General features: G+C 49.3%; 1 protein-coding gene across 1 annotated transcript; it reads right to left on the bottom strand.

Moving 5' to 3' along the window:
* Positions 1-19,556: 19,556 nt before the first annotated feature.
* Positions 19,557-25,908, bottom strand: RPS4X (ribosomal protein S4 X-linked). Its single transcript, XM_021680682.1, has 7 exons — positions 25,854-25,908; positions 24,735-24,812; positions 23,858-24,038; positions 23,366-23,463; positions 21,477-21,648; positions 20,622-20,779; positions 19,557-19,723 (listed from the first exon to the last, which is right to left on the bottom strand). The coding sequence occupies exons 1-7, from the start codon at positions 25,854-25,856 to the stop codon at positions 19,622-19,624; spliced, it is 792 nt and encodes a 263-aa protein (XP_021536357.1). The 5' UTR covers positions 25,857-25,908; the 3' UTR covers positions 19,557-19,621.
* Positions 25,909-26,584: the final 676 nt, after the last annotated feature.

Raw genomic sequence — 26,584 nt, 5'->3', positions numbered from 1 at the left:
TCGAAATAATAGTTACTACTATGTCCCATTTATATATCGGGCCCTGTTCAAAGCACTAAACTTATATTAATTCTCTTGGCTGTTCCTCATTTCACATCTACCCCAGAGTGAGGGCTCCCATTCCCCCAGCTCCTCTCAAGGGGATGGAGTTTAAAAAACCTTCCCTAATTATTATTTGTTTAAGTGTGATAATGGTATTGTATTTTTTTTAAAAGCCCTTACATGCTAGAGAAGCATAATGGAGTATTTTCAGATAAAATTGTATGACATCTGGGGTTTGTATTAAAATACTCCAGGAGGGAGAAAAATGAGAGGAGGAAAGATGAACGGAGAGTGGCAGAATGTTGATAATTGTTGAAGCTTGTTACAGAGGTTCATTATCCTCTTCTCTCTACTCTGCCTGTTTGAAATTTTCCATAATAAAAATTAAAAAAAAAACTTTGCTATCTAATCTGCAAATAACACTGAGTCACCCGCATTCAAAGACCGGAAATAAGATAATGAGGCCTTGTGGGAGAGTTCAGAATGGGTAAATGGAGAGATGGATGAGGCAGAATCAGAACAATAGCTATTACTAATATAGCACTTCAGTGCCAAGCCTTGTTCTACTCAGTTTACATATATTAAGTCTTTTCAGCCTTGCAACAACCTTGTTCGGTAGTGTATGCTATTATTATCTGCCCTTTATAGATAAGGAAACTGAGGCACAGTAAGATAGAATAACTTATACAAGTGTACACAGCTTGTGGGTGGTAAAGTTGGGTTCCAAACCCAGGCACTCTGGCTTTTGACTTTTTGCGCCTTTTTTTAAAGATTTTATTTATTTATTTATTTATTTATTTATTTATTTATTTGAGAGAGAGAGAGTGCTCAAGAGTGCAGGAGAAGGGGCAGAGGAGGAGGGACAGAGGGAGAGGGACAAGCAGACTCCTCCCAGAGTGCGGAGCCCCGACACTGGGCTCGATCTCAGGACCCTGAGATCATGACCTGAGCCAAAACCCAGAGTCAGACGCCCAACCGACTGAGCCACCCAGGCACCCCTTGACACTTTGCTCTTAAACATGATGCTAGTTAGATGTAGAAAGCAGCTGATAGGTGAAGATAAGGGTTCATTCATCCATGTACTTATTCATCTATTTAATAGATACATATTGAGCCTTTACAAGATGACTGGGGAAGCATCTGGGTGCTGGGATACAGTGGTGAGCAAAACAGACAGGTTCTTGCTATCAAAGAGCTTGAAGTTTGATGGGGATTTGGAGGGTGGGCCTTGAAATAATAATCATGCAAGCATGTGGAAAATTACAAACCATGATGAGGGCACAGAAGGAGAGCTCCAGGGAATTCTGAGAGCATATGATGAGGTACCTGACCCAGTCTGAAGGGGCTGGGAAGGTTTTTCTGCTGAAGTAACAGGTGAGCTGAGAGCTGAAGGATAAGGAGGAGTTGATGGAAAAAAAAAAGGGGGGGGAAGGGAAGAGCATTTCAGGCAGAGGGAAGAGCACAACCAAAGGTCCTGGAGCAGGAGAGAGTTTGATGCACATGAAGAACTGAAAAGGCTAGGGGTGGTGGGAGCAAAGCCTAGAACACTAGAGTTGGAAGGGTTTTTTTGGAGTCCAGTCCAATGTCACAGGTGAGGGAACTGCCCCTGGGAAAGAAGGAAGTGACTGGCCCAAGGTCACACCCTGAATCAGTGGCAGAAACAGGACTCAACCTAGGTTCCCTGCCCCCCCAGCCCAGTGCTCTTTCCAGCACAGATCATGGCTTTCCTGCATATGAGGAGGAGGGAGGTAAACTGGGTGTCAGCAAAATACTGCTCACGGGGACTGAGAATGGAAGAGAGTGTTTTTGGAGATAGGTATAAATAACCAAATGAAATCTTCATGGGCAAGGAGACCAAGAGTGAGTTTGGGGCAGAAAAAAGAAGAAAGTAACTTGGAAACAGGAAGAATTTAATTCGTGATTCCCAGATCCCTAATTGGGCTTGTCTCCTGCTATTTCTAGGAAGGGATCTAAAGTGGGTGGGATTCGGTGGGGAGGGTTGGAGAAGAGTACTGGGGCTGAGGTCTTCGTCCCCTCTTTTGAGGTGAGGGGAGGATGCTCTCTGGCTCAGCGGCCCAGCTGTGTGTCATCTCCAGCTCCACCAGCAGGGGGAGCCGGAAACCGAGCTTCCTAAGAATGGCGGCTGGCCTGGCCCCTGGGCTGGAGAAATTCTTAATGGAAGCTAGTCAAGCCAGTCCAGCATGCTGTGGAAATGACAGGAACCGAGGGGAAAGAGGGAGCCAAGAGTTAGGATTATCCGCAGGATCTTTGCATTAAAGTGCAGTCTTTGGTAAGTGCCTTCTAAACCTGGGTTTGAGCTGAAGCAGGCAGGCACCAAAGGGTAGGGAATCATTTGACAGGGAAGTGCTGCTGCACGAACCAGGGCCTTCTACGCTCCCCTTGGACTACCTCATCCACTCCCCAAACATCACAATTCTGTCGCTAGCCTCATCCTTTCTCCTGAGTCTCAGACCTAGATGGCCAGCTGGCTACAGGAGCGTCTCTTCCCGGAAGCTCAAACTCAACATGGCACTGAACTCATCTCCCACCCTCCCCGAGACCTGTTCCCTCAGCATCCCTCATTTCCGTGAACGGCACTGCCAACCACCCCCCCAGTCGTTCAAGTCAGAAACTGGGAAGCATCTTTCCAATTCACTAATACGTCCTGTTGGCTCTACCTCCAAAATATATCCCAAACCCAAACACTTCCCTTCATCAACCCTGCCACCATTCTGGTCTATGCCAGGGTCATCTCTCATCTGGCTCACTGCAAAAGCTTCCTGACTTTCTTCCTGCTTTTACTTGTGCTCGCTCCCCACTGTTTCTGCACCCAGAAACCAGAGTGATCTTCCAAAGACACTGATCTGATCATGTCATGGCCCTGTCTAAACCCTCTGAAGCCTCCTCCTTGCCCTCCAAATCAAGTCCTGCCTCCTCACCATGGCATTCAAGGCCTTCCTGATCTGGCCCCTGACTGCTTCTCCTGCCTTATGACTCACTTCTCCATGGCCCCTACACACACACACACACACACACACACACACACACACACACACACCACTCTTCCCAAACTGAACCACTTCCCCTTAAATCTTGCCTCATGTGCTGTTTCCTCTGCCTGGACTTTCTTCCCTTCCTTTTTGTCTCACTATCTCCTATTCACTCCTTGGCTCTCAGCTCAAGTCTCCCTTCTTCCAGGCACCTTCCATAATCCTTCCCAACAGTTATCCTCTGGGACACAATCTGATACACCCTGCCTTCATTCATCATTGGATATAGTCCATGGAATATGGCTGCCTGGTTACCTCTGGCTCGCCCATGATCGTGTGAGCTCTGTGAAGGACAGATCTGTCTTTTTCACTTTATAGCTTCACAGAGTTTAGCCCAGTACCTACATATAGTAGCCAATAAGTAAATACTTTTGGATGGATGATGAATGGATGGATGGATGAATTTGTCAATTTCCTAGTCTCAAAGGAGAGCAATAGACACCATGTTGGAGAGCTATAATGAGGCCGTGGGTAGGAGTGATACATCCAAGGAAGTGGGGAGGTCCAAACCTGCCCATCCCAGCCACACTTCTGGCCAGCACTGTGCCTGACTCCCTCTTAAACCCACCTCGGGAAGGACTCAGAAATAGCACAGAGCAATCTGAGTTACACCCAGGAATGGGATATTCCCTTTCTAGTCTCTTCCCAAATCTCGTGCTGGGAGAAAGCCACCCATGACTGGCTGTGAAATGAATGGGCTCCAGCCAGTGCCTAGTGTTGGTGGATTCTCCAGATGCCCCGTGCCCACTTGTTCCCCACGTGAAGAGCATTTCTGGAAGCTCCCATGAGTTCCTCCTCAGCTCCCGCAACTTCTTCCGGCAGCAGCTGAGAAACGCTCCCTACACGGCCTGGGCACCTATCCTAAAAACTAAAGTGAAGGCTTCTTCCTGGTGTCAGCCCAAGAAGGGACCCCTGGGGGCACCTAATCTTAACCTTCGCGGTCCTTTGCCCTTCCTCCTTGGCACTACAAAAGACAGGCAATAAAATGTACAAGCGGGAGGGGAGGATGGAGGGTTACATTTTTCTACAGCCCTTCGAAGGCCTTGGCCCCCTGCCTAGATCTGAGTCAGGAACTGTATGTCCCAGAGAATTGGCTCCCCAGCCATCTGCTCTGAGCTTCAAGAGCCGAGGGGCCCTCGTTGGATGCTCTGTTCAAATTAGCCAAGAAGAGCAGGATGAGGACGAGACAGCGGGAGGGATCTTGACCAGTCTGGGCCCCCTAGACTGTGTGTGGAGGCAAGGGGCAGATACACAACACCAGGGCACAGTGAGGGCATGGCAAGTCCCCAAGCAGAGAGCGCCTCTCACAGCCCAGCTGCACTGCTCCCAGAGCCAAGCTTTCCCAGTGCCCCTTTCGAGGGAACTCATGGCTTTGTGAACACCTACTTGTGCCAGGCCCACCACGAGCAAGAAATGACTGTTCTCCTTTACCAGTCACAGGAACCAAGGCTCAGAAGGGTTACCTGCTTTACACAAAGTCACAGAGCAAGTACAAAGCAGATTCAAAGAGACCAGGGCCAGGCGTCAAGTCCCAGACCCTTGGTAAATGGTTGCCAAGGTTACCAGAAAATGATTCTCCCTTTCAGTGAGCAGGTAGGCAGCCTGAGGACAATGGCTGGGAGCGGATACAGAAAGTCACACTCCTTCTATGCCTAGGACATAGCTTGCTCCATCCAGGAGAAAACATGTCTTTAACCCTTTAACGTACACCCTATCCAGGTGGGAGGAATGGGTCAGGCAATCAGGTCAAGTTTCATACATGGGAAATTTTAGGGTGCAGGCAATGAAAGACTTAAGTAAGTCTCACATCAGAGGGTAAGAGTTCAGTTCAGATAAATGAACCAATCCAAGAAGCCAGACAGATCCACTGGAGGAAGGCTGACAAGGCACCCCTCAGTCCCCAAATCCCCATGGCCATGTACGTTCACAGGATTGAAGAACCACAAGCATCAGGCATAGTTGCCAGAGGGCGTATTTGGGGACTCATAAAAATAGGGACCCTCTGGGCGCCTGGGTGGCTCAGTCGTTAAGCGTCTGCCTTCGGCTCAGGTCATGATCCCAGGGTCCTGGGATCAAGCCCCGCATCGGGCTCCCTGCTCAGCGGGGAGTCTGCTTCTCCCTCTGTCTCTCCCCCTGCTTGTGCTCGCTCTCTCTGTCAAATAAATACAATCTTTAAAAAGGAAAAAAAAGACAGACAATACAAAGTGTTAGCAAGGATGCGGGACAACCGTACCTCTCATATTTTGTTGGTGGGAGTGCAAACTGGTACAAGAATTTTGGAAAACTGATAGTTTCGAGCAAGTTCAACATAAATCCAGCCATTCCACCCCAAGAGAAATGAGTGCATGTGCCTGCGGAAAGACTGGGACAACCCAAATGTCCCTGGATGTGTGAATGGCTAAACACGCTGGTGCGTCCACACAAGGGCACACCATTCAGCAATGGAAGGGACTACTACTGATCAGTGCAACAATTTGGATGAATCTCAAAGGCGTTACGCTATGTGAAAGAAGCCGATCTCAAAATGTCACATACTGGTCGATTCCACTTAGATGAAGTTGGAGAACAATCAAAATGAATCTATGGTAGAAATAAAAATGGTGGGTTCCTCTGGCAGGGGCGGGGGCATTGACTGGGACGGTGGAAATGGTCTATGTTTCTCTTGGGGCGGTGGATACACACTGCCCACAATTATCACAATTCATTGAACTGTACACTTAAGACCTATGCATTTTACTGTGTGTACATTATGCCTTAATTTTAAAATACCATGTCCAGGTATTTTAAATACCTGACTAATTAAATCAAAATCCCTAGAGGTGGGGCCTGGGCAAGGACCTTTTTTAAATCTCCCCAAGTGACACTAATGTGCAGCTGGTCGGAGAAGCATCGATTAATATTACCACCACCTTTCCCCAGCAACAGACTCTCTCGGCCTCCTGTGTCATGGAGACGTTTCAAAGGTGCCCAACGGAAAGAGTCCCTCCTAGGATCACCAGCAGAGGGAGGCAGGTGTGAACAGGTGAGCGGGCATGGGTACTTGCCAATATGTCTCAGAAGATGTTTCATATCAATTCATAAAAACACTGAATTTCACACTTTAAAATGGTTAAAATGGTGAATGTACTATTCTGTGAACTTCATCTCAATTCAAAAAATTTAAAAAAATTCAAGAGCTTCCTTAGTTTTAATAGCCACATACAGTCTAAGAGTGTACTTTACTTGACCAGTCCCCTTTTGGTGGATATTTTTCCATTCTGCGGCTATTACAAATAGTCCTGATACACACATTCCTGTGAATATGTGTGAGCATATCTGTAGGATGATCTCTTAAAGGTGGAATTGTTGGGGTCAAAGTGTATGTGTCTTTCTCATTTGGATAGAAATTGCTAATAGGGATGGGCGAAATTATATTCCCATCAGCAATGTATGAGGATGCCTGTTTCCCCACACCTTTGCTAACTCCTGTTTTCCAACCTTTTGATCTTCGCCCTTCTGCTTATTAAAAAGTCGTACCTCATAGTTTTATTTTGCATTTCCCCTTAGAGTAAGTCTTCACTGAGACAGGTCAAGTGGAGAACAAGGGTATCATTTTGGAGGTAGAGAGGGAGGCCGGGCAGGAGCGGGGAGCGGCAACAAAGGCGGGGGACGCATAGGGTTAGCTTTGAACAAGTCACCAAGAATCCCGAGAACTCTTTCCTGAATATCAAGGACTCCCGAATGTCTCTCTTAGGTCCAGACCTCTCACTTGAGGCCCAGACTCCTGTATCAAGGCCTCCCTGACATCCCATACTGAAAACACCCAGAAGTATGGATTCCCAACCCACCCTCAAACCTGAGCTCCTCCAGTCTATCCCATCCCTATAAATGGCACCACCATCCACCCAGTTGCTCAAGTCCGAAACCTAGAAACTGGGAACGTTGTCTCTTCTCCGTCCCTCACCCAACCCATCGCCAAGCCCTTCACGCTCTATCTCCAAAATACATCCTGAATCTCTCCACTTTTCCCCACGCAACTGCAAGCACCCAAGCCTAAGCCACCTGGCATTTACCAGTCACTTCCTAATTGGCCTCCCTATTCCCATTCTTGTCTCCCAGTCCATTTTTCTTATTAGGGTAATCTAATCCATTGTTCAAACTGCAGCCAATAATCTTTTTTAAAAATAGAAACCAGATCACATCACTCCTTTGCTTAGGACCTTTCATGAGTTCACAATGCACTGAAAATACCATCCAAACTCCTTACAGGGCCTGCAAGTCCCTAGTGCCCTGAGGGGTCCAAATCTCATCCTGTTTGTTCATTTCACCTCAACCACGTGGGCTTTCTTTCTCTTCTTCAAACAACCAAGGCCACTGCCACCACAGGGGCTTTGCATTTGCTCTTCCCTCTGCCGGGAACACTTTCCCCTAAAATCTTAGCGCGGCTGGCTCCATCTTAGCATCCAGATTTCAGCTTTCTCTCCTGTGAGACCTCTCCTGAATACCAAGGTCTCTCTCAAGTAGCTACCCCACCTCCCTCATCCTTTAGACCCTTCCCAGTATTGAGAAGTATCTCCCTTCTCTGTTTCCTTCCATATGGTCTCTTCGTCCTCCAGAACATTAGCTCCATGTCTCCATCTCCAATACCCACATGTAGTTCTGAGGCCCAGTAGGTGCTTAAAAAATATTCGGAAGGAATGAACCGTTCAGTAGAGCTTTCTTGTTTTCAAAGCCTCCTCCTGGTCTCAGATTTAAAGAGGGAGGAGGCCATCGGAGAAGGAAGGGCTGTTTTTCAGCACCAAGAAGGGAACAAAACTGATTTTAAGTACCTGGGGTCGGCATCTATCCAAATAATTAGCAACAAAGTCTAACCAAAGCTCTCCTTGGAAACACCGGGGAGCCTCCTTTGAATTATCGTGTGTCATTGCAAGCAATAAAACGGCCTTCTTTTGTCAATATTCTCTGCTTCAAATTTGTCACTAATTCCAGCTGGCCTCGTCCCAGCCAATCCGAATGACCGAGAGGCAGAGTGAATACAATTTAATCAGCGGCTCAGTCCCCGCGGGATGAGCTGGCGGCGTCTCTGTGGGCCTCGTCGCTAAAAGGTGTTCTGGGGCCAGTGATTTTTGCACCGAATAAAGGCGGGCCAGCAGGGACCCCGCTCCTGCGGCGGGGGAATCTGGCAGGCACTGAGTCAGGGCGGGGGCAAGGCGGGCAGGAGCGGGGAGCGGCAACAAAGACGGGGGACGAGCGGGGAAGAAGACAATGCCACGCCCACGAAGGGTCGTCGTACGAACCGTTCGGGCCGCGATCTCCTTTCCGCCGCCCCGCCCTCGCCCCCACGACGGCCTCGGGGCGGGTTTCTCTGGCCCCGGGACCAACGGGGAAACCGAGGCGCCGAGAGGGCCGTGCCCGCCCCCCGCCTCATCTCCTGCAGTCAGTGAGCCCGGCGGCGCCGGGGCCGTTGCTATGGCTGCTCTGAAGTGTCACAAGTGCCCAGGAAGCATACAAATCGACCTGCGTGAGACACAGCCCTGTGCAAAACAACTTCCCATTTACTCGCAATAATTACCACCCCCAGATAATCGCCTGTACCCAGGCGGGCGAGGGGGGGCTTGGAGGGGGAAGGGAGGCAAGAGGCGAGCGAGGGAGGGAGGCGGCGGGGTCGGGTGGGGCGGGGGGGGGGGGGCGCACCAGGCAGGCGGCGGCTGCCTTGCCAAGGCTGGGGTTTGAGGGAGGGGTCTAGGGGGAGAAGAGAGGTGGTCTTCCTGAATTCGGCACTGGGAAAGGGCTCTGTTCTGGGGGGATCTGGAAACTTGAACGGTCTTCTGGATGGATCCTATCAGGGCATTGCATTCAGTAGGTACTGGGCACTCTGGTGGTGGGCATTTTGCCTGGCATTGGGCATGCGAAGGCCAGTTCTTGTGGTGGAGTGGCTCACAGACTCCTGGGAGACCAAGAAAAAAAAAAAAAGGCAGCGAGATACACGAACAGGGTACAATTATAAGGGCCTTCATCCATTGAACATATATTTATGAAGTGGGGCGCCTGGGTGGCTCAGATGCTTGAGCGTCTGCTCATTATCCCAGGGTCCTGGGATTGGGCTCAGGGCTCGGCGGGGAGCCTGCTTCTCCCTCTCCCGCTCCCCCTGCTTGTGCTCTCCCTCTCTCTGTCAAATAAATAAATAAAATATTTTGAAAATACATGATAAGAGTATACTGTTAGTTGGTGTATTTGTCTGGGTTCTCTAGAGAAACAGAACGGATAGGATGTGTAAATATACGTAAAGAAATTTCCCGTAAGGAATTACTTCATGCAGTTTTGGAGGCTGGGTAGTCCGAGATAATGCAGTGGGTGAGCTGGAGACCCAGGGAAACCAGTGGTATATAGAGTTCCAGTCCACGGCCAGAGGCCTGAGACCCAGGAGAGCCAATGGTGGAAGTCTCAGTCCGAGTCCGAAGGCAGGAGGAGAATGCCGTCCCAGCTCCAAGCCGAAAGAATTCTTGCTTACTCAATCGTGTACTGGATTCAGGCCTTCAATGGACTGGGGGGAAGCCCACCCACATTGGGGAGGGCAATCTGCTTTTCTCCGTCTTCAGATTCAAATGTTAATCTCATGCAGAAAAACCCCAGCAGCCACACCCAGACATAATGGTTAACCAAATATCTGCCCCCCCACCCCCGTGGCCCAGTCAGGTTGACACATAAAATGAACCATCACAGCCAAGTGAGAGGCGTGGCTGTAGTTGATGACAAGGGCCAGCAAGGGAGAAAAATAGTACAGGAGAACAGGAATAGGAAGTGTTGGTGGGGTGGGGGCTGCCAATTTAAACGGGGCGATGGAGAAAGTCTCACCGAGAAGGTATCATTTGAATGAAGACCTGAAAGAAGTGAGGCAGGGGCGCCTGGGTGGCTCAGTGGGTTGAGCGGCTGCCTTCGGCTCAGGTCCTGATCTCAGGGGCCTGGGATCGAGCCCGCGTCAGGCTCCCTGCTCAGCGGGGAGCCTGCTTCTCCCTCTCCCTCTGCCCCTCCCCCTGCTTGTGCTCTCTCTCAAATAAATAAATACAATCTTTAAACAATAACAAACAAAAAGAGAGAGAGAGAAAGAAATGAGGCAGCAAGCCATGCCGATTTCCAAGAATATTCCAGGCAGAAGAAACAGTGGGTACAAAGGCACTGAGGCAAGAGCATGTCTGGTGTGTTGGAGGAACAGCAGTGAGTCCAGCCTAGCCGGAGCAGAGTGAGCAAGGGAGAGAGCGCCAGGAAAGAGGCAGAGACAGAACACGCGGGCCATGTGGGTCAACGTAAGGATGGATAGTACCAGCGAAACGAGAGCCATTGCCGGGTTTTGAGGTGGAGACACAGGATTTCCACATGTGTTTCGATAGGACCCCTCTGGCTTCTGACCGTGTGTGGGAAGGGTGGTGAGGGGCAGGGGTGAGGCAGGAGCACTGCTGGGAGCTATTAGTATTAAGGCAATCCAGGTGAAAGATGATGGGAGCTTAGACCAGGGTGGCACCTGGGGAGATGGTGAGCAGTAGTGGATTCTGGTTATATTTTGAAGGTAGAGCCAAGGAATGGGATTTGCTGACAGACTGGACATGCGGTGGGGTGAAAAGCGAGGAGTCAGAGGTGATCAAGAGGGAACATGTCTTGGGACAGGCACTATGGTATGAACTGGAGAGAGTTCAAGTGCCTAGGGACTCAAGAGTTAGACTGAGGGGCGCCTGGGTGGCTCAGTCGTTAAGTGTCTGCCTTCGGCTCAGGTCATGATCCCGGGGTCCTGGGATCAAGCCCCGCATCGGGCTCCCTGCTCGGCGGGAAGCCTGCTTCTCCCTCAGCCTGCCACTCCCCCTGCTTGTGTTCCCTCTCTCGCTGTCTCTCTCTCTGTTAATAAATAAAATCTTAAAAAAAAAAAAAAAAGAGTTAGACTGAGCTACACCCCTGGCCTTATCAGCTGTGTGGCCTTGGGCGAGTTGTTTGCCATCTCTGAACCCAGGTTCCCTCGCCTGCAGAAACTTACAGGGCTGTTGTGAAGATTTAATGAGGAGAGGGAAAAAAAACCCCAGGTTCCACAACTGGCTCAGAGTAGGTGCTCCCTGAGCACTTGCCCCCTTGTCCCTCCCTTTCTGAGGAAGTTGGAGAAGCTTCGAAGCAGAGCCAAGATTAGGGATTGTAAAGGAGGAGTGGGGTTTTGTTAGGTGGGAAGGGGGTGGGGCGCCTGGATGACTCAGTAGGTACAGCCTATGACTTGATCTCGGGACCGTGAGTTCGAGCCCCACGCTGCGGGTAGAGTTTACTTTAAAAAATAGAGGGACAAAGGAGCTCATTCTTCACAACAAGCTGGGGGCATGAGGAATGAAGCCAATGGCCAGGCAGGCCTTAGTGGAAGTCCTGGGGTGGGAAAAGCTGCAGGACGACAGGGAACACTCCAGCATGGAGAGAGTTTAAGGAAAAGAAAGTCGTGTGCAAAGAAAGGGGCCCTAACAGTGAGGTGTGAGGGGATGGGAGGCTAACGTCCCGCCTCCTTGGCTCTGCCTTGGGCCAGCCTTGGCCCAGAGGACCTTTGAAACCTTCTCGGTTACAGGACTAAGCTGGTCCTAACTATGGCATACAAATTCCCAGCACGGCGAGGGGTTGACTGAGCTCCGTGCTCTGAGGAGTCACACAACAAACATCTGGCTTGGCCACCGGCCAAAACAGCAACCCCCCCCCCCCCCACAACTCTGGCCGTATACTCACTGATTGTGAACATATGGCCCCCAAGGAGGGGGCTTTCCAAAAGGCCTCAAGAGCTATCTTTGCCTTCTGGCCTGAATCACTCCACTAGGGCCCCCTTACGGACTTACTTCTTGCACAAAAGCACGAATTCCTTTTACATGGGACAAATAGGCCCATGCCAAAGAACCCCCCCCCCCCCCAGAACATGAGACATCCAATCCCTCCTCTTAACGGGAGTCTCCGACAGCATCTGCCTGGGTTCCCCTCCAGTTCCATGTCTGTGCTTGATCTCTCTCAGCCTTATTTTCCACCTCCACAAAGAAGGATATAAACGACACCTCCTTTGCAGGCTTGATGAAAGGCTCTAATGGAATTATCTGAGACTGTGACTCAGAGGCTTTAAGTACTGAAAAGAGTCGATTGACCCCCGCCCCCGACTCCACACTTAACGCTACCAATTATCATTAGGTGATTCAGTGTAAAAATTGTACCAAACTGTAAAAAGGGGAAGAAAGTCCAACCAAGCTCTGATTTTTCCGGTGATGACTACTTTGATGGCGACCTTTGAAATATCAACTGTCATATTCTTTCCCCACTTGTGTTGCTGTTCCTGCCTTTTGAATGCCCTAAGCATGTTTATTGAGCAATTGGGCCCCGGAGGATGTGGATTTGGAAACTGTAATAGGTCAGACACATTCTTCTTGGCCAAGAGCAGCTAACATTCAATAGAGTTTACTACCTGCCAGGGAATGTTCTAGTTCATTTTATCCTCAAAACAAACCCTGTGAGGTTGGGATAATTATTACCCCCCTTTTGCAGATGGGAGAGGTAAGAACCAGGGCAGTGAATTGATTTGCCCACTGTCAAACAGCGGGCGAATGCTGGCGGAGGTCTTGAACACAGGCAGTCTTGCTGCAAAGGCCCTACGCTTAATCACGACGCTGTACCTGTCTCTCCAAACTTGGATCAAACCCTGTGAGGGGCACGGGGATCGGCTGAGGGGGTGGTATTGGCTCTCAGGAGCCCTCGCCCTGGGTAGAGAGGCAGCCCCAAGCCCTCATCCTCACTGAAAATTACATGGATGCTCAAATTGGCAATGGGGCTGCCCAGTACCCCTCTTTGGGGAGGCATCTCTAGGTGAGAGGATTGAACTCAATACCTTCCAAAGGTCCTTTCCATTCATAGAGTTGAAGTCCCAACTCCGTCTCAGGCTTAGCAGCTTTCTCCTCCCAGAAGAGCAATCAGACCCTCTGCGGTGCCTTATGGAGCCTTTTCACTCGTCCTCCCGCAAACGGTGGTGCCCATCTGCCCTTGCCTTTCTCACCCTGCACACCCGGGAGACCTCATCCCTCCACAACTGGAATCGCCTTCTTTATCCTGACGCTTGGTCCAGATCCCTTCTCTGAACTCTAGAACCATCTCTCCAGCTTAGTGTCTCTCGGGACCTAGCGCTCCACCTGCAGTGTGAACTCAGTGGGTGTCTTCTTCCTCAGAACCTCTTCCTCCTTCCATGTTCCTTTCTCTTCTTCTCGAGAAATGGCTCCACCATTTATCCATCTGCTTAAGCCAGAACCCCGGGAGTCATCCTCAAGTTTTCTTTGCCTTCACTCCCCGTATCCCATCAGGCACCAGGGCCTGTCAATGTTACCTCCTACCTATCTCGTGAATCTTCTCCCTTCTCTCCATCCCCACCGCTTCCTCCCCAGTCCAAGCCACAACCATCAGAGAGATGAAGTAAAAGGCAAAAGCCTTCCCCCTGCCCTCCCTGCCTCTATTCTCCCCCTTCCAATCCATCCTTCACCCCACAGCCAGGGTGAGGTTTTTTTTTTTTTTTTAATCTATTTATTTGAGACAGAGAATGCGAGCGTGCACTAGCAGGGGGAGGGGCAGAGGGAGAGGGAGAAGCAGACTCCCCACTAAGCGGGGAACCCCATGCGGGGATTGATCCCAGGACCCTGAGATCATGACCTGAGCTGAAGGCAGACGCTTCACCGACTGAGCCACCCAGGCGCCCCCGAGGGCGAGTTCTTTAAAACAAAATCTGGGTGTTTCCTCCTTGCCCAAAGCCCTCTGATTTCTTTATTTCTCTTAGGATTAAGTCAAAATTCCTATACAGCTCTGAGGAAGCCCTGTGCTATTAAGCAAGCCATTTTCCAGGATGGGCTCTGGAGTTTATATTAAACTTCAGTCCTGATGCCAAACCAGCCACATAACAGCCAGTGTGACTTTTGGTCCACTCTTCACCTCTCTGACCCGCAAGTCTCTCACCTGCGCAGTAGGACAGAACAGTTCCTACACGGTAGGATGGTAGGTGAGGGTGCTGAGCTCTGTGCCCCACACCGAGGCGCTTTAATCACTCACTGCTAGTTAGATCAGAGAAGTATAAAGTCATCGGTACCAGCCATATACATTATTATTGATTTAATCAACTAATGATTAATAATCATGATTCATACATCATGGATCTTGTTAAACTGTACTATACATTATGATTATATTAATTTGGACTTTATGATTATCTCTCCAGCCGCACTTCTCACAACCCCCCCACCTCTCTTCCCTTGCCTTTCGTTGTCACACACTCCCCCCACACCCCGCCCCAGTTTTGTCACTCTGTCTCCCTGTTAAGTTTTTCTCTCCCAATCCTCATTGCTCCAACCTCTTTTTGTATTGCTAAGTCCCTTCCAGTATCAGTTCAGGCATTGATTTCTCTGGGCAACCTGCTCAGAACGCCCCCCCCAACCACTGTAGATGGCTCTTCCATGGGCCCCCAGGGCACCTCGTGCTCCCTTTTTAGAGCCTCTATCATACCGTATTTGTAAGTCTCTCTGCAGTTTTGCTTTCCGCGGTTTCAGTGACCCAAGGTCAACCGTGGTCCAGAAGCAGATGGTCCTCTTTCTGACATAGCATCAGAAGGGCAAGAGGAGCTTAACGCTACGTCACGGTGCTTACGTCATTCCCCTCACTTCATCTCATCACGCAGGCATTTTATCATGTCATGTCATCTCAAGAAGAAGAGGAAGAGTGAGTATAGTACAAGAAGTACTCTATCCCAGGTCCTGGGATCGAGCCCCGCGTCGGGCTCCCTGCTCCGCGGGAGGCCTGCTTCTCCCTCTCCCACTGCCCCTGCTTGTGTTCCCTCTCTCCCTGTCTCTCTCTCTCTGTCAAATAAATAAATAAAATCTTAAAAAAAAAGAAATGTAAAAAAATAAATATTAAAACTATTTTTAAATGTTAATATATAAACCTCGAAGTAAGCAAATTATATTAAATGCAAAGATAATAAATACTAAACGCTCATTACTTCCTAATTATTTTACATTTTACTATTATCTCTATGCCCGTGAGCTTATTTATGCCTGTCGTATATATGTGGCGGAAATGCTATACAGTCGTGTGCTACCGTGCATCTCCCCCCCAGCTCCCTGTTCAGTGACACCACAGTGGTGGCTTGAAATTGGCAAACACTCCTCCCCCTGCTTGTGTTCCTGCTCTTGCTCTCTCTCTGTCAAATAAATAAAATCTTTAAAAAAATAATAGTTTCTAAATATCACCAAGTATGGATCCTGGATATATTTTGAAGGTAGAACCAACGGGATTTTCTAATAAAATTACATGTGGCATGTGAGAAAAGATGAATTAAGGACATGTCCAAAGTGTTTGGCTTGAGTAATTGATAAGACAGTTTGCCATGAGCTGAGATGGGGAAGACTATGGATGGAACTGATTGGCGTGGGTCAGGAGGCACTGGGGAGGATATCATTCTTTCTGTAACGTCTGGTTTAGCAGCAAGAACATGGGATTTGGATATCAAAACATCAAGACGACTTTTGGGGCGCCGGGGTGGCTCAGTCAGTTAAGCGTCTGCCTTTGGCTCAGGTCAGGATTCTGGGGTCCTGGGATCAAGCCCCGCACTGGGCTCTCTGACTGGAACATGAGGCCCAGCCCACTGAAGGCACAAGGGAAGTAAGCCAAACCCAGTAAAGGTCTGTTTGCTTCAGTCAGTTTCATCTCAATAACCATTTGTCTGCCTCCCTGTTGAAATGATCTCTAAGGTTCCCTCCGGCTCTAAGATTTTATGAATCAAACTGGAAGTCTTAGAAAGCCCTACAAAGACACCAGCCATTTTATTTGGAAGCCTGTAGCTCAGTCTGATGATACGCAGGCTGCTTTGGCGACACCCATACGACCTTGTTGTGAGGATGGAAATCTTCCTCACGTTAGGGATAGCTGCTAATAAAAAAATTCCTGTGTTAGTTTAACAAATAAAAAACAAAATGCATTTAAAATGTTGTTTACTTAAGCACAGTGAAGAAAACCATCAGCGAAACTAAAAGGCAACCTATGGAAAAGGAGATATTTGCAAATGACATATCCAATAAAGGGCTAGTATTTTGGATAAAGAACTTACACAACTCAACACCCAAAAAACAAATAATCCGATTTAAAAATGGGCAGAAGACACGAACAGACATTTCTCCACAAAGACATCCAGATGGCCAATACATGAAAAGATGTTCATCATCACTCACCATCGCTCACCATCACGGAAATAGAAATCAAAACTACAGTGAGCTATCACCTCACACCTGTCAGAATGGCTAAAATCAACAACACAGGAAACAACAGGTGTTGGTGAGGATGTGACCAAAAAGGAAGCCTCGTGCACTGTGGGTGGGAGTGCAAGCTGGTGCAGCCACTCTGGAAAACAGTAAGGAGGTTCCTAAAAAAATTAAAAATAGAACTACCCTGGGGCACCTGGGTGGCTCAGTCGTTAAGCGTCTGCCTTTGGCTCAGGTCATGATCTCTGGGCCCTGGGATCGAGCCCCGCATCGGGCTCCCTGCTCAGCTGGAAGTCTCCTTCTCCCTCTCCCACTCCCCCTGCTTGTGTTCCCTCTCTCGCTGTCTCTCTGTCAAATAAATAAATAAAATCTTCTAAAAAAATAGAACTACCCTACAATCTAGCAATCGAACTATTGGGTCTTTACCCATAAAATGCAAAAACACTAATTCAAAGGGATACATGCAGCCCTAGGTTTATAGCAGGATTATTTACAATGGCCAAGACATGGAAGCAGCCCAAGTGTTCGTCGATTGATGAATGGATAAAGATGTGGTGTGTGGAATTGTTGAATCACTATGTTGTATAACCTGAAACTAATATAACTCTCGTAACTCACGTTAACTGGAATTAAATACCTGCAAAAAAAAAAAAAAAACTTGTATGTAGAAGCATAAAAAAAAGCGTTTAAAAAATCCTGGTGATGTGAGGAGACTGCCACCAAACACCCCAAGTCCCCCGTTGTGCAGGATGGCTGGCCGATGAGGCAGCTAGGAAACCACTTCACATGTGGAAAGAACCAACTGGGAGGCCTCCCATTCCGGTTTGCTTTGGTTCCTTAGCTAAAATTCGAGTAATTTCCATCATCTGCTGAGCGAGGAGGGGGGCGCGGCGAGAGAATCCACCAGTGTTTAGGGACTCCTGCCTGTGGGCCTTTTGCTGTCGCACTGGCCTATTTTTCAAGGGCACCTTAAGATTACTTCTGGCCTGGCTCATCAGAACGGCCTATCTGGCTGAGCTCCACTCTTGCTAAGAGAACTACGATGAAGCAACATGTCTGGCAAGTCCACTTTCACGTCCCTGTCCGACGTGCTTTAGTTGGACCCTGTCCTTGCAGAAATTCCCTTTCTCCTGCTTAAGCTGAGGTCCGGAGGCCCCAGGTTCTACTGCTCTCAAGCCCCAGCCAGTGGGGCTTTGGAATCTGCAGTATGAAAGGCAGAGAAGCCTTGTGGGGCCAAATTGACTTGGGAGGCTCCTAGGCCAACCCTCTTTTAGCTGAGTGGTTAGTTCGCGCCTTGCTCCATTGACAAGATCAGCGTTCTGTGGCTCCCGACTCCAGGCCCAGGATCCAGCCCCCGAAGGCGGGGAGTTGCGGGGCGGGGTACACCACTGCAAGCCACATGTTCAGCAGGCCTCCTTCTCTTGTCGCACCACAGACCTGGGCACCAGGGAGGACCATCCCGTGCCCAGTTAAACATGCAAAGTGACCGGGACGCCTGGGTGGCTCAGTCAGTTGAGCGTCTGCCTTCGGCTCAGGTCATGATCCCAGGGTCCTGGGATCGAGTCCCGCATTGGGCTCCCTGCTCCGCGGGGAGCCTGCTTCTCCCTCTGCCTCTGCCTCTCTCTGTCTCTCATGAATGAATGAAAAAAAAGTCTTAAAAAAAAAAAAACATGCAAAGTGACCTTCCCCGGGCTCATCATGCCTCAGATAAAGATGTCCAAAACGGTTTTTGACCCCCAAACCTGTCATGGTGGGATCATTTAGTAAGCTTGAATGGTCTCTGCAACAGGATGTTAAATAAAAGTGGTGAGACACAGAAGGATCTGTAGGGTAGTGGTTTTTTTTTTTTAATATTTTTTATTTGATAGACACACAGTGAGAGGGAACACAGGCAAGGGGAGTGGGAGAGGGAGAAGCAGGATTCCCACCGAGCAGGGAGCCTGGCCCCTGGGATCATGACCTGAGCCGAAGGCAGACGTCTAACGACTGAGCCACCCATGCGCCCCTGGAGGATACTGGTTCTTAACACAAGGCAATTTTGCTCCCCAAGAGGGATCTGGCTACGCCTGGAGTCATTTTGGGATCACAACTGGGCAGAACGGGAAGGCACGCTCTCACATGTAGTGGTCAGAGGCCAGGGATGCAGTCTAACATCCCACAATACACAGGACAGCCACCCACAGGTTACCTGGACCAATAGCATAAAGGTTGATCAGCCCTGCTATAGGAGGTAAAGGTGGTTTTTGTTTTGAGGACATGTCTTATAGAACAGGAACAGGAGAGCTGACCCTTGTAGCAAGTGAAACAGTCATGAAGACTGGTGGGCAGGGCACCTGAGTGGCTCAATTGGTTAAGCCTCTTGATTTTGGCTCAGGTTCATGATCTCAGGGTCCTGGGACAGAGCCCCAGGGCAGGCTCTGCGCTCAGCAGGGCCTCTGCTTGAGAATTCTTCCTCCTGTCCCACCTCTAATAAAATAAATCTTAAGATCGGTGGGCAAGCATGATCCCAGGGTCATGAGATTGAGCCAGGTACTGGGCTCCATGCTCCGCGGGGTGTCTGCTGGAGATTCTCTCTCGCCCTCTGCCCCTCCCCCCTCCCTAAAATTTAATCTTAAAAAAGATTGGTGGGCAAGCCTGACATGAACCTACACACTCCAGCAAGCAGGAACAAGTTGCCTTTCTACAAGAGTTTTGTTCTGCGGTCCCCCGAGGAATGGAGGTGAGCATGGCAGTGGCAGCTGGAGACACTAAGTCTGAGCAAGTGCGCAGCTTTGTACTATCAAGAGCCCAGACATTTATGACCATGTCCACAGCCGGAGATTTCCACTCTGGGTGAGATCAAGCTGGGCAAGAATGGGAAAAACAGATGAGCCAGTGCAATGAAGACCGGAGGAAGGAAGGCACTGGATTTTTGTTAAGTGAAGAAGAGTCAATAGGACAGAGGAGTTCTTGGCCAAAACTTTGGGCTGCCTGGCTCTCTCTGCTTCTGGGTTAGCTGCTGCTCCTCCTTTGTCAAGTCTGGTGTGTTCTCCCTCCCACCACCCAGAGTCCAGTCTAAAAAAAGACACAGGAAGCCCTACATCACAGAGCGCCTAAGCTGCCCGAGGGGTCAGTCTCCTTTTCATGGTCTAAGTCAAAGAGTAGGCAACTGTAAATGAACACAAAACCCCAACGCAGGCCACAACAAACACCAGAGAGACAATTTATGGCGCTGTAGGACCTTTAATTAAGTACAAAGTCTTCCAATCACGTCACCCAGGGACCATTTTACCCGCTGCTCTGTTTGGCTGCCAGTCTCTTATCTCTCTCTTCAGCAATGGTGAGTCGGATACCCTTTCCACGGGGAAGAGAAATCCACGGTTTGTTGCCCTGCAGGAGAAAACGAGCAGCATTACAACCCACCACAAACTAACTCCCACTGGCAGCTTGGCACACGCGGCATCTGTAATCTCCCTTAAAGAAACAAGAGGCCTGGGGCGCCTGCGCGGCTCAGTTGGTTAAGCGACTGCCTTCGGCTCAGCTCATGATCCTGGAGTCCCAGGATCGAGTCCCGCATCGGGCTCCCTGCTCAGCAGGGGAGTCTGCTTCTCCCTCTCACCCTCCCCCCTTCATGTGCTCTCTCTCAAATAAATAAATATTATCTTAAAAAAAAAAGAAAAGAAACAGGCCTGAGAGCGTTTAGCAACAGCCAGCCAGTCTTAAGACATTTAGATGCCAGTTTAGCAGAAATATTCACTGCTTGGGCCGCCGGGGTCACCCTATTAAACGTGCTGCCCATACATTAGATGCAAACTGTAACACCCTTCGTAGTTAATGACCCGCAATTACGGAAGCAGCGTCCAAGGCTGACTGGCCTCGCCCCCAACCCCACAGGTGCAAATCGAAGAACCTAAGTCCAAGTAAAGCATATTCACTCCATTACTGGCACTTTTTTTTCTTTTTTTTTAAAAAGATTTTATTTATTTATTTGAGAGAGAATGATCCCGGGACTCCAGGATCATGAGCTGAGCCGAAGGCAGTCGCTGAACCAACTGAGCCACCCAGGTGTCCCATTACTGGCACTTTTCACCAAGCAAGGTGATCAGGTCCCCCCCTGGGGATTCTGTGATACTGCAGGAGCCCAGGTTTGCCCTGGCCCCGCTCTGTGTGAGCCCTATCTCAGAAGAGGCTTTACACTATGATCAGAAGAGCTAGCCGGACGCCGCACTCCCAGCAATACCTGCGCCCATGGGTTTCCCTGGATTAGGGAAGGGACACCCAGACTTACTTTGCCAATAACAAAAATGTTGGAGAGTCGGGTGGCAAAGCTGTTGCCATTGGCATCTTTCACGTGAACCACATCAAACGAACCAGGGTGTCTCTCTCTGTTGGTGATCACACCAATTCTTCCCAGGTTGGCACCCCCAGTCACCATACACAGATTACCTAGGGAAAAGAAACAATCTGCTCAGAGCCAGGCACCATGCCAACTCATAACCCGACGTGATGAATGACAAGACATAGGCCTAAACCGGATGAGTCATTTTTCCCATTTGAATTTACCGCTATGGATAGGTTAGCCAAGCAAGGACGCTGAGGGCTCTCTTAGGATTTGCCCCACCCCTCCCCCTCACACCTAAAGACCCACCCAGAATATTCTGAGCATTTGGGCCTCTGGAAATGAACATACTGTACTACACCTGGGTGTTTGTTTCTACCCTCCACCCAAGAGAAACCTGTTCAACCCCTCACACCTCCCCGCCTCCACCGTTCAGAATACATCCCCATCTCTAACCCTTACTACCCTCACAAAGCCATGCCGAAATGACACAACTTAAGTTTTACACATTCCCTGCCCATTTCTTCAAATGTCACTTGAGTTGCCCCCTTCCCGATCCCTTACTACATCAAAAGACCTCTAGCTTTGGTTGCTAATTAGGTGCACATCAGAATCACCTACGAGGGCTCAAGACAAAACCAACCTCTGTACCCAGGCCCGGTACAAGTCCTAATGCTTGATTACATGAGAGAGAGAGAGAGAGAGAGAGAGAGAGAGAGAGAGAGAGAAGCAAAGAACAGCTCGAACTTTAAAGAAAGTGCCCAGAAACAAAGAGAACGCCCAGGTAGCACTGAGACTGCTTACCAGTATCAAACTTGATGAAATCAGTAATCTTTCCAGTCTCCAAATCAATCTGAATGGTATCATTCACCTTGATGAGGGGATCAGGGTAGCGGATGGTGCGAGCATCATGAGTCACCAGATGAGGGATTCCTTTTGTCCCCACAAATATCTTTCTCACTTTGCACAACTTATACTGGAAACACAAGTTAGCCACGTTTAGTTTAGCTCACATGCACCCCGCTCCAGAATGTATGAAACCGTAATTTCGGAACCACAAGTCACTGCGTTAAAAACGCACTTAGCTAAAGGCAACAGCTCTACATAGGAACTGCTCGTTTCCCAAACTACCGAATGGCATCCTGACTTTACTTCCCACCCTCCATCAATTTCTCTTATGCTGTCCCTCTCCAGGGTAGTCTTCCTGTTAGGGGTTTTCCTGGTACCACACCCCCACCCCCCATGTTCAAGTCCAAGGGATCGAAGGCTTTACAATCTCCAAATCCCACAACAGGGGACTCCATCAGTGAGTGGACTGATCACCCTTCTTTCCCGAGGCTGTTTCAGCCTTACAGGTCCCCCAAATTCGTCCAACCTACCCGCGTCAGCCCCCTACCAAGTGCCTCTCAGCGGCTCCTACCACACAACTGAGTTTTGTCCCACAAATTGCAATTGCATTACCAGTTCCCCTAATCAACAAACATTTCACACAAAGCGTTTCGACCTTGGACTTTCACTCCCTGACCTCCCCGAAGTAAATCAAATCACCTTGATGCCATTGGACATGCCCTCCAGCCTGCTGATAACAAGGCAGCTAAGGAAATTAGGAGCTGAATCACCCAATTGAATTAACCTTCATTTATAGCCAATAATTCAAGGGGCCTTAAACTTTTGTGTAAAACCACTACAACAAACTGGATTAAATAATCAATGTCTGTAATGTTTTTTTTTTTTTTTTTTTGGAACTATCTCAAACAAACGCCCCAAGGATGACCAGTCTCCTCCATTAACACCTTTCCTTTCCCCCAGAGTAAAGCTAGAGCCACAAATGGAGACATGGCAAAGGGCCAACCAGATTGGACTAGTACTGGTTTACTGGTCCCTTATACTTAAAGGACCCATACTTTAGGCACTAATAAATGTTCCTAGAAACCACTCTCCTTGCCTCTAAAAGACCACCTGCAAGCCACTGTTAAACTAGAATTTTTTTCTGCCATAAAACAAGGTGTTGGGCGCCTGGGTGGCTCAGTTGGTTAAGCGACTGCCTTCGGCTCAGGTCATGATCCTGGAGTCCCGGGATCGAGTCCCACGTCGGGCTCCCTGCTCAGCAGGGAGTCTGCTTCTCCCTCTGACCCTCTCATGCTCTATCTCATTCTCTGTCTCAAATAAATAAATAAAATCTTTAAAAAAAATAAAACAAGGTGTTAACTTCAAATGGGGATCAATTATTAGATATCCAGCAACGAACTGTGATGCCACTTTTAGGACTTTTTTTTTTAAAGATTTATTTATTTATTTGGGGGGGTGTGTGTGTGTGTGACAGAGAGAGAGAGAGAGGGAGGGAGGGAGGGAGGGAAAAGGCAGGGAGGGAGGCAGGGAGAGGGAGGGAAAAGCAGACTCTCCGCTGACACGGCTCTTATCCCAGGACCCCGGGGATCATGACCTGAGCCGAAGGCAGACGCTTAACCTACTGAACCACCCAGACGCCCCTATTAGGACTTTTAATAACATGACATAAAATCGCACACACAGTAGAACCCCACCAAACTGTTACCTGGCTATTTCCAGGTGTAAGACTGTTAAGTAATCTTAACCTACCGACTTCGCTGCAATGCATCAGCCCACATACTTACTCCAGGTTCTCAGAACGAAGTAACTTCCCTAATGAAGACCCAGCCTGTTTGAACACTCACCTTGGCCTCCTCAGGTGTAATCCGATGAACCGCAAAGCGACCCTTTGTGTCATAGATCAGACGGAAATTCTCCCCGGTCTTGTCGATGCTGATGACATCTGACATCAAAACAGTAACTAGGGTTACTATACAGCCCCACTACCCCATGCTGAGTAACAACCACGCCACTGGGGGGGGGGGGGAACACCCTATGCTTCCCGTTTCAAATACCAACAGGAGCTCCTAAGACTTATGACAGCTAGCTAATCTTTTAATGTTTCAAAACCCTGTTTTTATGACATGTAAAACAAAGTGAATTGAAATTCGGTTTTGAGAAATGATTCATATTATTTACAGCCCTATACTAGGTTAGTAAAGAAACTGAAGGGGACGGTCATGCTTTACTTCTGCGACTGATTAAAAAACCCACCAATATTCAATAGGACCGCCATTTTGGAGAGGAAGACAAAACCCAAAGGAGCCAGCACTGAATGCCCACCACTAACCACTTACCCATAAAACCAGCAGGGTAGGTTATATCAGTTCGGACCTTGCCATCAATCTTAATAAAACGCTGCATACAGATTTTCTTTACTTCATCTCCTGTTAGGGCATACTTAAGTCTGTTCCTTAGGAAAATGATGAGAGGGAGACATTCCCTCAGCTTATGGGGACCAGTAGATGGGCGAGGGGCCTGTTAAGATGATTAAAACAAAAAATAGCTTGAACTAATGTTGGAATTCACGCAAGCCCACTTCCTGCGTCCTGAGATCCATTAACTAGACACCAGACTGTCCATCAGCCCCCGAATCTGGGTAAACAAGAGGTGGTCAAAACTTGTAAAACTATTCCAGACCAGAAAGCTTTTTTTTTTTTTTTTAAAGATTTTATTTATTTATTTGAGAGAGAGAGAGAGAGAGCACAAGAGGGGGGAGCGGGAGAGGGAGAAGCAGGCTCCCCGCCGAGCAGGGAGCCCGATGCGGGACTCGATCCAGGGACTCCAGGATCATGACCTGAGCCGAAGGCAGTTGCTTAACCAACTGAGCCACCCAGGCGCCCCAGACCAGAAAGCTTTATAGCATTTTCCCCTTTCAGAGGTCCAGGCGCGTTAGGAAAATTTCAGTTCGGAGTCCATCTAAGTGTACCATATGGTATGTGGAATAAACGAGACAGAGCTGTTAAAGAGCGAGGTGGGGTGCAGCTAGGTAGCACAAGGCCTTCAAAAGCAGAAGACGACAAGAACCCTCTTCCCATAGCCCTGTGCCCAAGTAACTTATGGATACAGCAATCAGGGATGTCTGGTACATAAACGAGTATAAAATAGGTCGCCTGAACGTGTCCCGTTAAGGTACTTACAATTTATAACCTATGCTCACAATAAGATACTTACAAACACACCAGTCAGTTTATCCAGCATCCAATGCTTTGGAGCTGCTACACGCTTCAGATGCTTCTTGGGACCACGAGCCTGAAGGAGAATTTCAGGGTTTTAGATTTCGTTGCTGTTAAACCGGTTACAGGTTGTTTCAAGAACAGCTTAGGAATTCTATCAACTTCTTCAAAGAACGGACTTTCCGTTTCCTCTCCAGCAAAACGTGTACAGCGTTAGAAAGTGTGGGGCGGTGACAAACGCATAGTTATCTAGCAAATACTATATGCTCCTTGCTCCGACGACTACAACACCCCCCTCCACTGGACAGAGATCACTAATTACCGTCTTCGAGGACTGTTCGAAGTATTTTCAAAAAGTTACCGCTTAAAAGCGTGTCCGCTTCTCGAGGCGGTTTTTCCCTAAGAAACTAGTCTGCCGAAATGGTCGGGGGTTGGATCTTGGGGCACCGGGACGAGCCAGCACCAGAAACGGGCAAGAGCCCAATCTGTGCTGCTACTGGTTAATCAGTTACATAGAAAAGTTTCTCCCAACGTCACCACCTCGTTACAAAGTCTCTACTGCGAGATTCACCTGCCCTCACAGCAAAACCACGTGCCAAGCGCTGTTCCCTCGTCCTCTAAGGCCACACGCTGAGAGCCGCTTTCACTTTAAAATGCGGAAGCATTTTAACGCTGTCTACACATGCTTACCGGCCACACTACAAGTCGGGCCGTGCCAACAAACAAACAAACAAACTGCAAAATCAAAAAAAAAAACAAAACAACAAAAAAACAACAGCGACGAAGTGAACGCTTCTTGGCCCAGCGTACACGGCCCGCCCGGCCCGCCGGCCGCTCCGGCCGGAGGAAGCCGTTCCCCTTCGGGTCATGGGACGCGTGGCCGGGCGTGGCCGGGCCAGAGACCGAGGCCTTCCCGCCTGCAGCACCGATTCCCCCCCCCTTGCTCCGGGGCCGCCGTTCGCCCTCGCCCTGGAGCCCGCCTGGGCCAACCCGCAGGCTGCAGTGCCTTCGCCTGCGCCCGGCCACCCCATGCGGGAACCCCGGAGCCCCGGGGAGCCCCAGCCCTGGGAGGATGGAAGCTGATGGGCCCCGAGAGCTCGCGAGCCAGCCTCCTTACCATGGCTGCGCTAAGCACGAAAAGAGAACCACCTCCTTCCGGTACCCGAGAAAAGAGGGTCGGAGGCTGCGCGCGCCGGAGCCTCAAGCGCCCCGCCCAGTTCCGCCCTTTCCCGGCGCACCGGGATTCTATCTTGCCACCTGCTGGTGGGAGGTCGTAGGGCCGAGGCTTGGGCAATTTTCTCCCTCTCGTTTCCAGCCCCCGCCCCAACCAGTATTCGCCGAGCGCCTTCGGGGCGCGCGACTCAGTGTTGGCGGCTGGAAATGCAAGATGAGCTGGACGTGGTCCCTTCCTTCGAGGACAGGGCCAAGTGAGGCTACTTGAAGTCCCAGGTACACAAGATTGTATGATCAGTAGAATATATTTAATAGGTATTTAATATTAATTCTGAAACATATTTTGTCTGTCCCTTTTTCCGAGTTCCCTTGAGCCAGCCAACCTGCCCATACTACAAGATGGGAAGAACCAACATTTTTTTAAAAAGATATTTATTTGAGAGGGAGCGAAAGAGCAGGGGGAGGAGCAGAGGGAGAGGGAGAGGGAGAGAGAGAATCCCAAGCCGACTCCGTGCGGAGCTCGGAGCCCAGGGAGGGGCTGGATCCCACCATCCGGAGATCATGACCTGAGCGGAAATCAAGAGTCAGAGGCTCAACCGACTGAGCCACCCAGGCGCCCCAGGAAGACCCAACATTTTTATTCTCTCTTGCTTCTTTTTTTTTTTTTTTTTAAAG

This window comes from Neomonachus schauinslandi, chromosome X, assembly GCF_002201575.2.
Source record: "Neomonachus schauinslandi chromosome X, ASM220157v2, whole genome shotgun sequence".
Taxonomy (NCBI): domain Eukaryota; kingdom Metazoa; phylum Chordata; class Mammalia; order Carnivora; family Phocidae; genus Neomonachus; species Neomonachus schauinslandi.
This window is presented reverse-complemented; position numbering and strand designations above follow the sequence as displayed.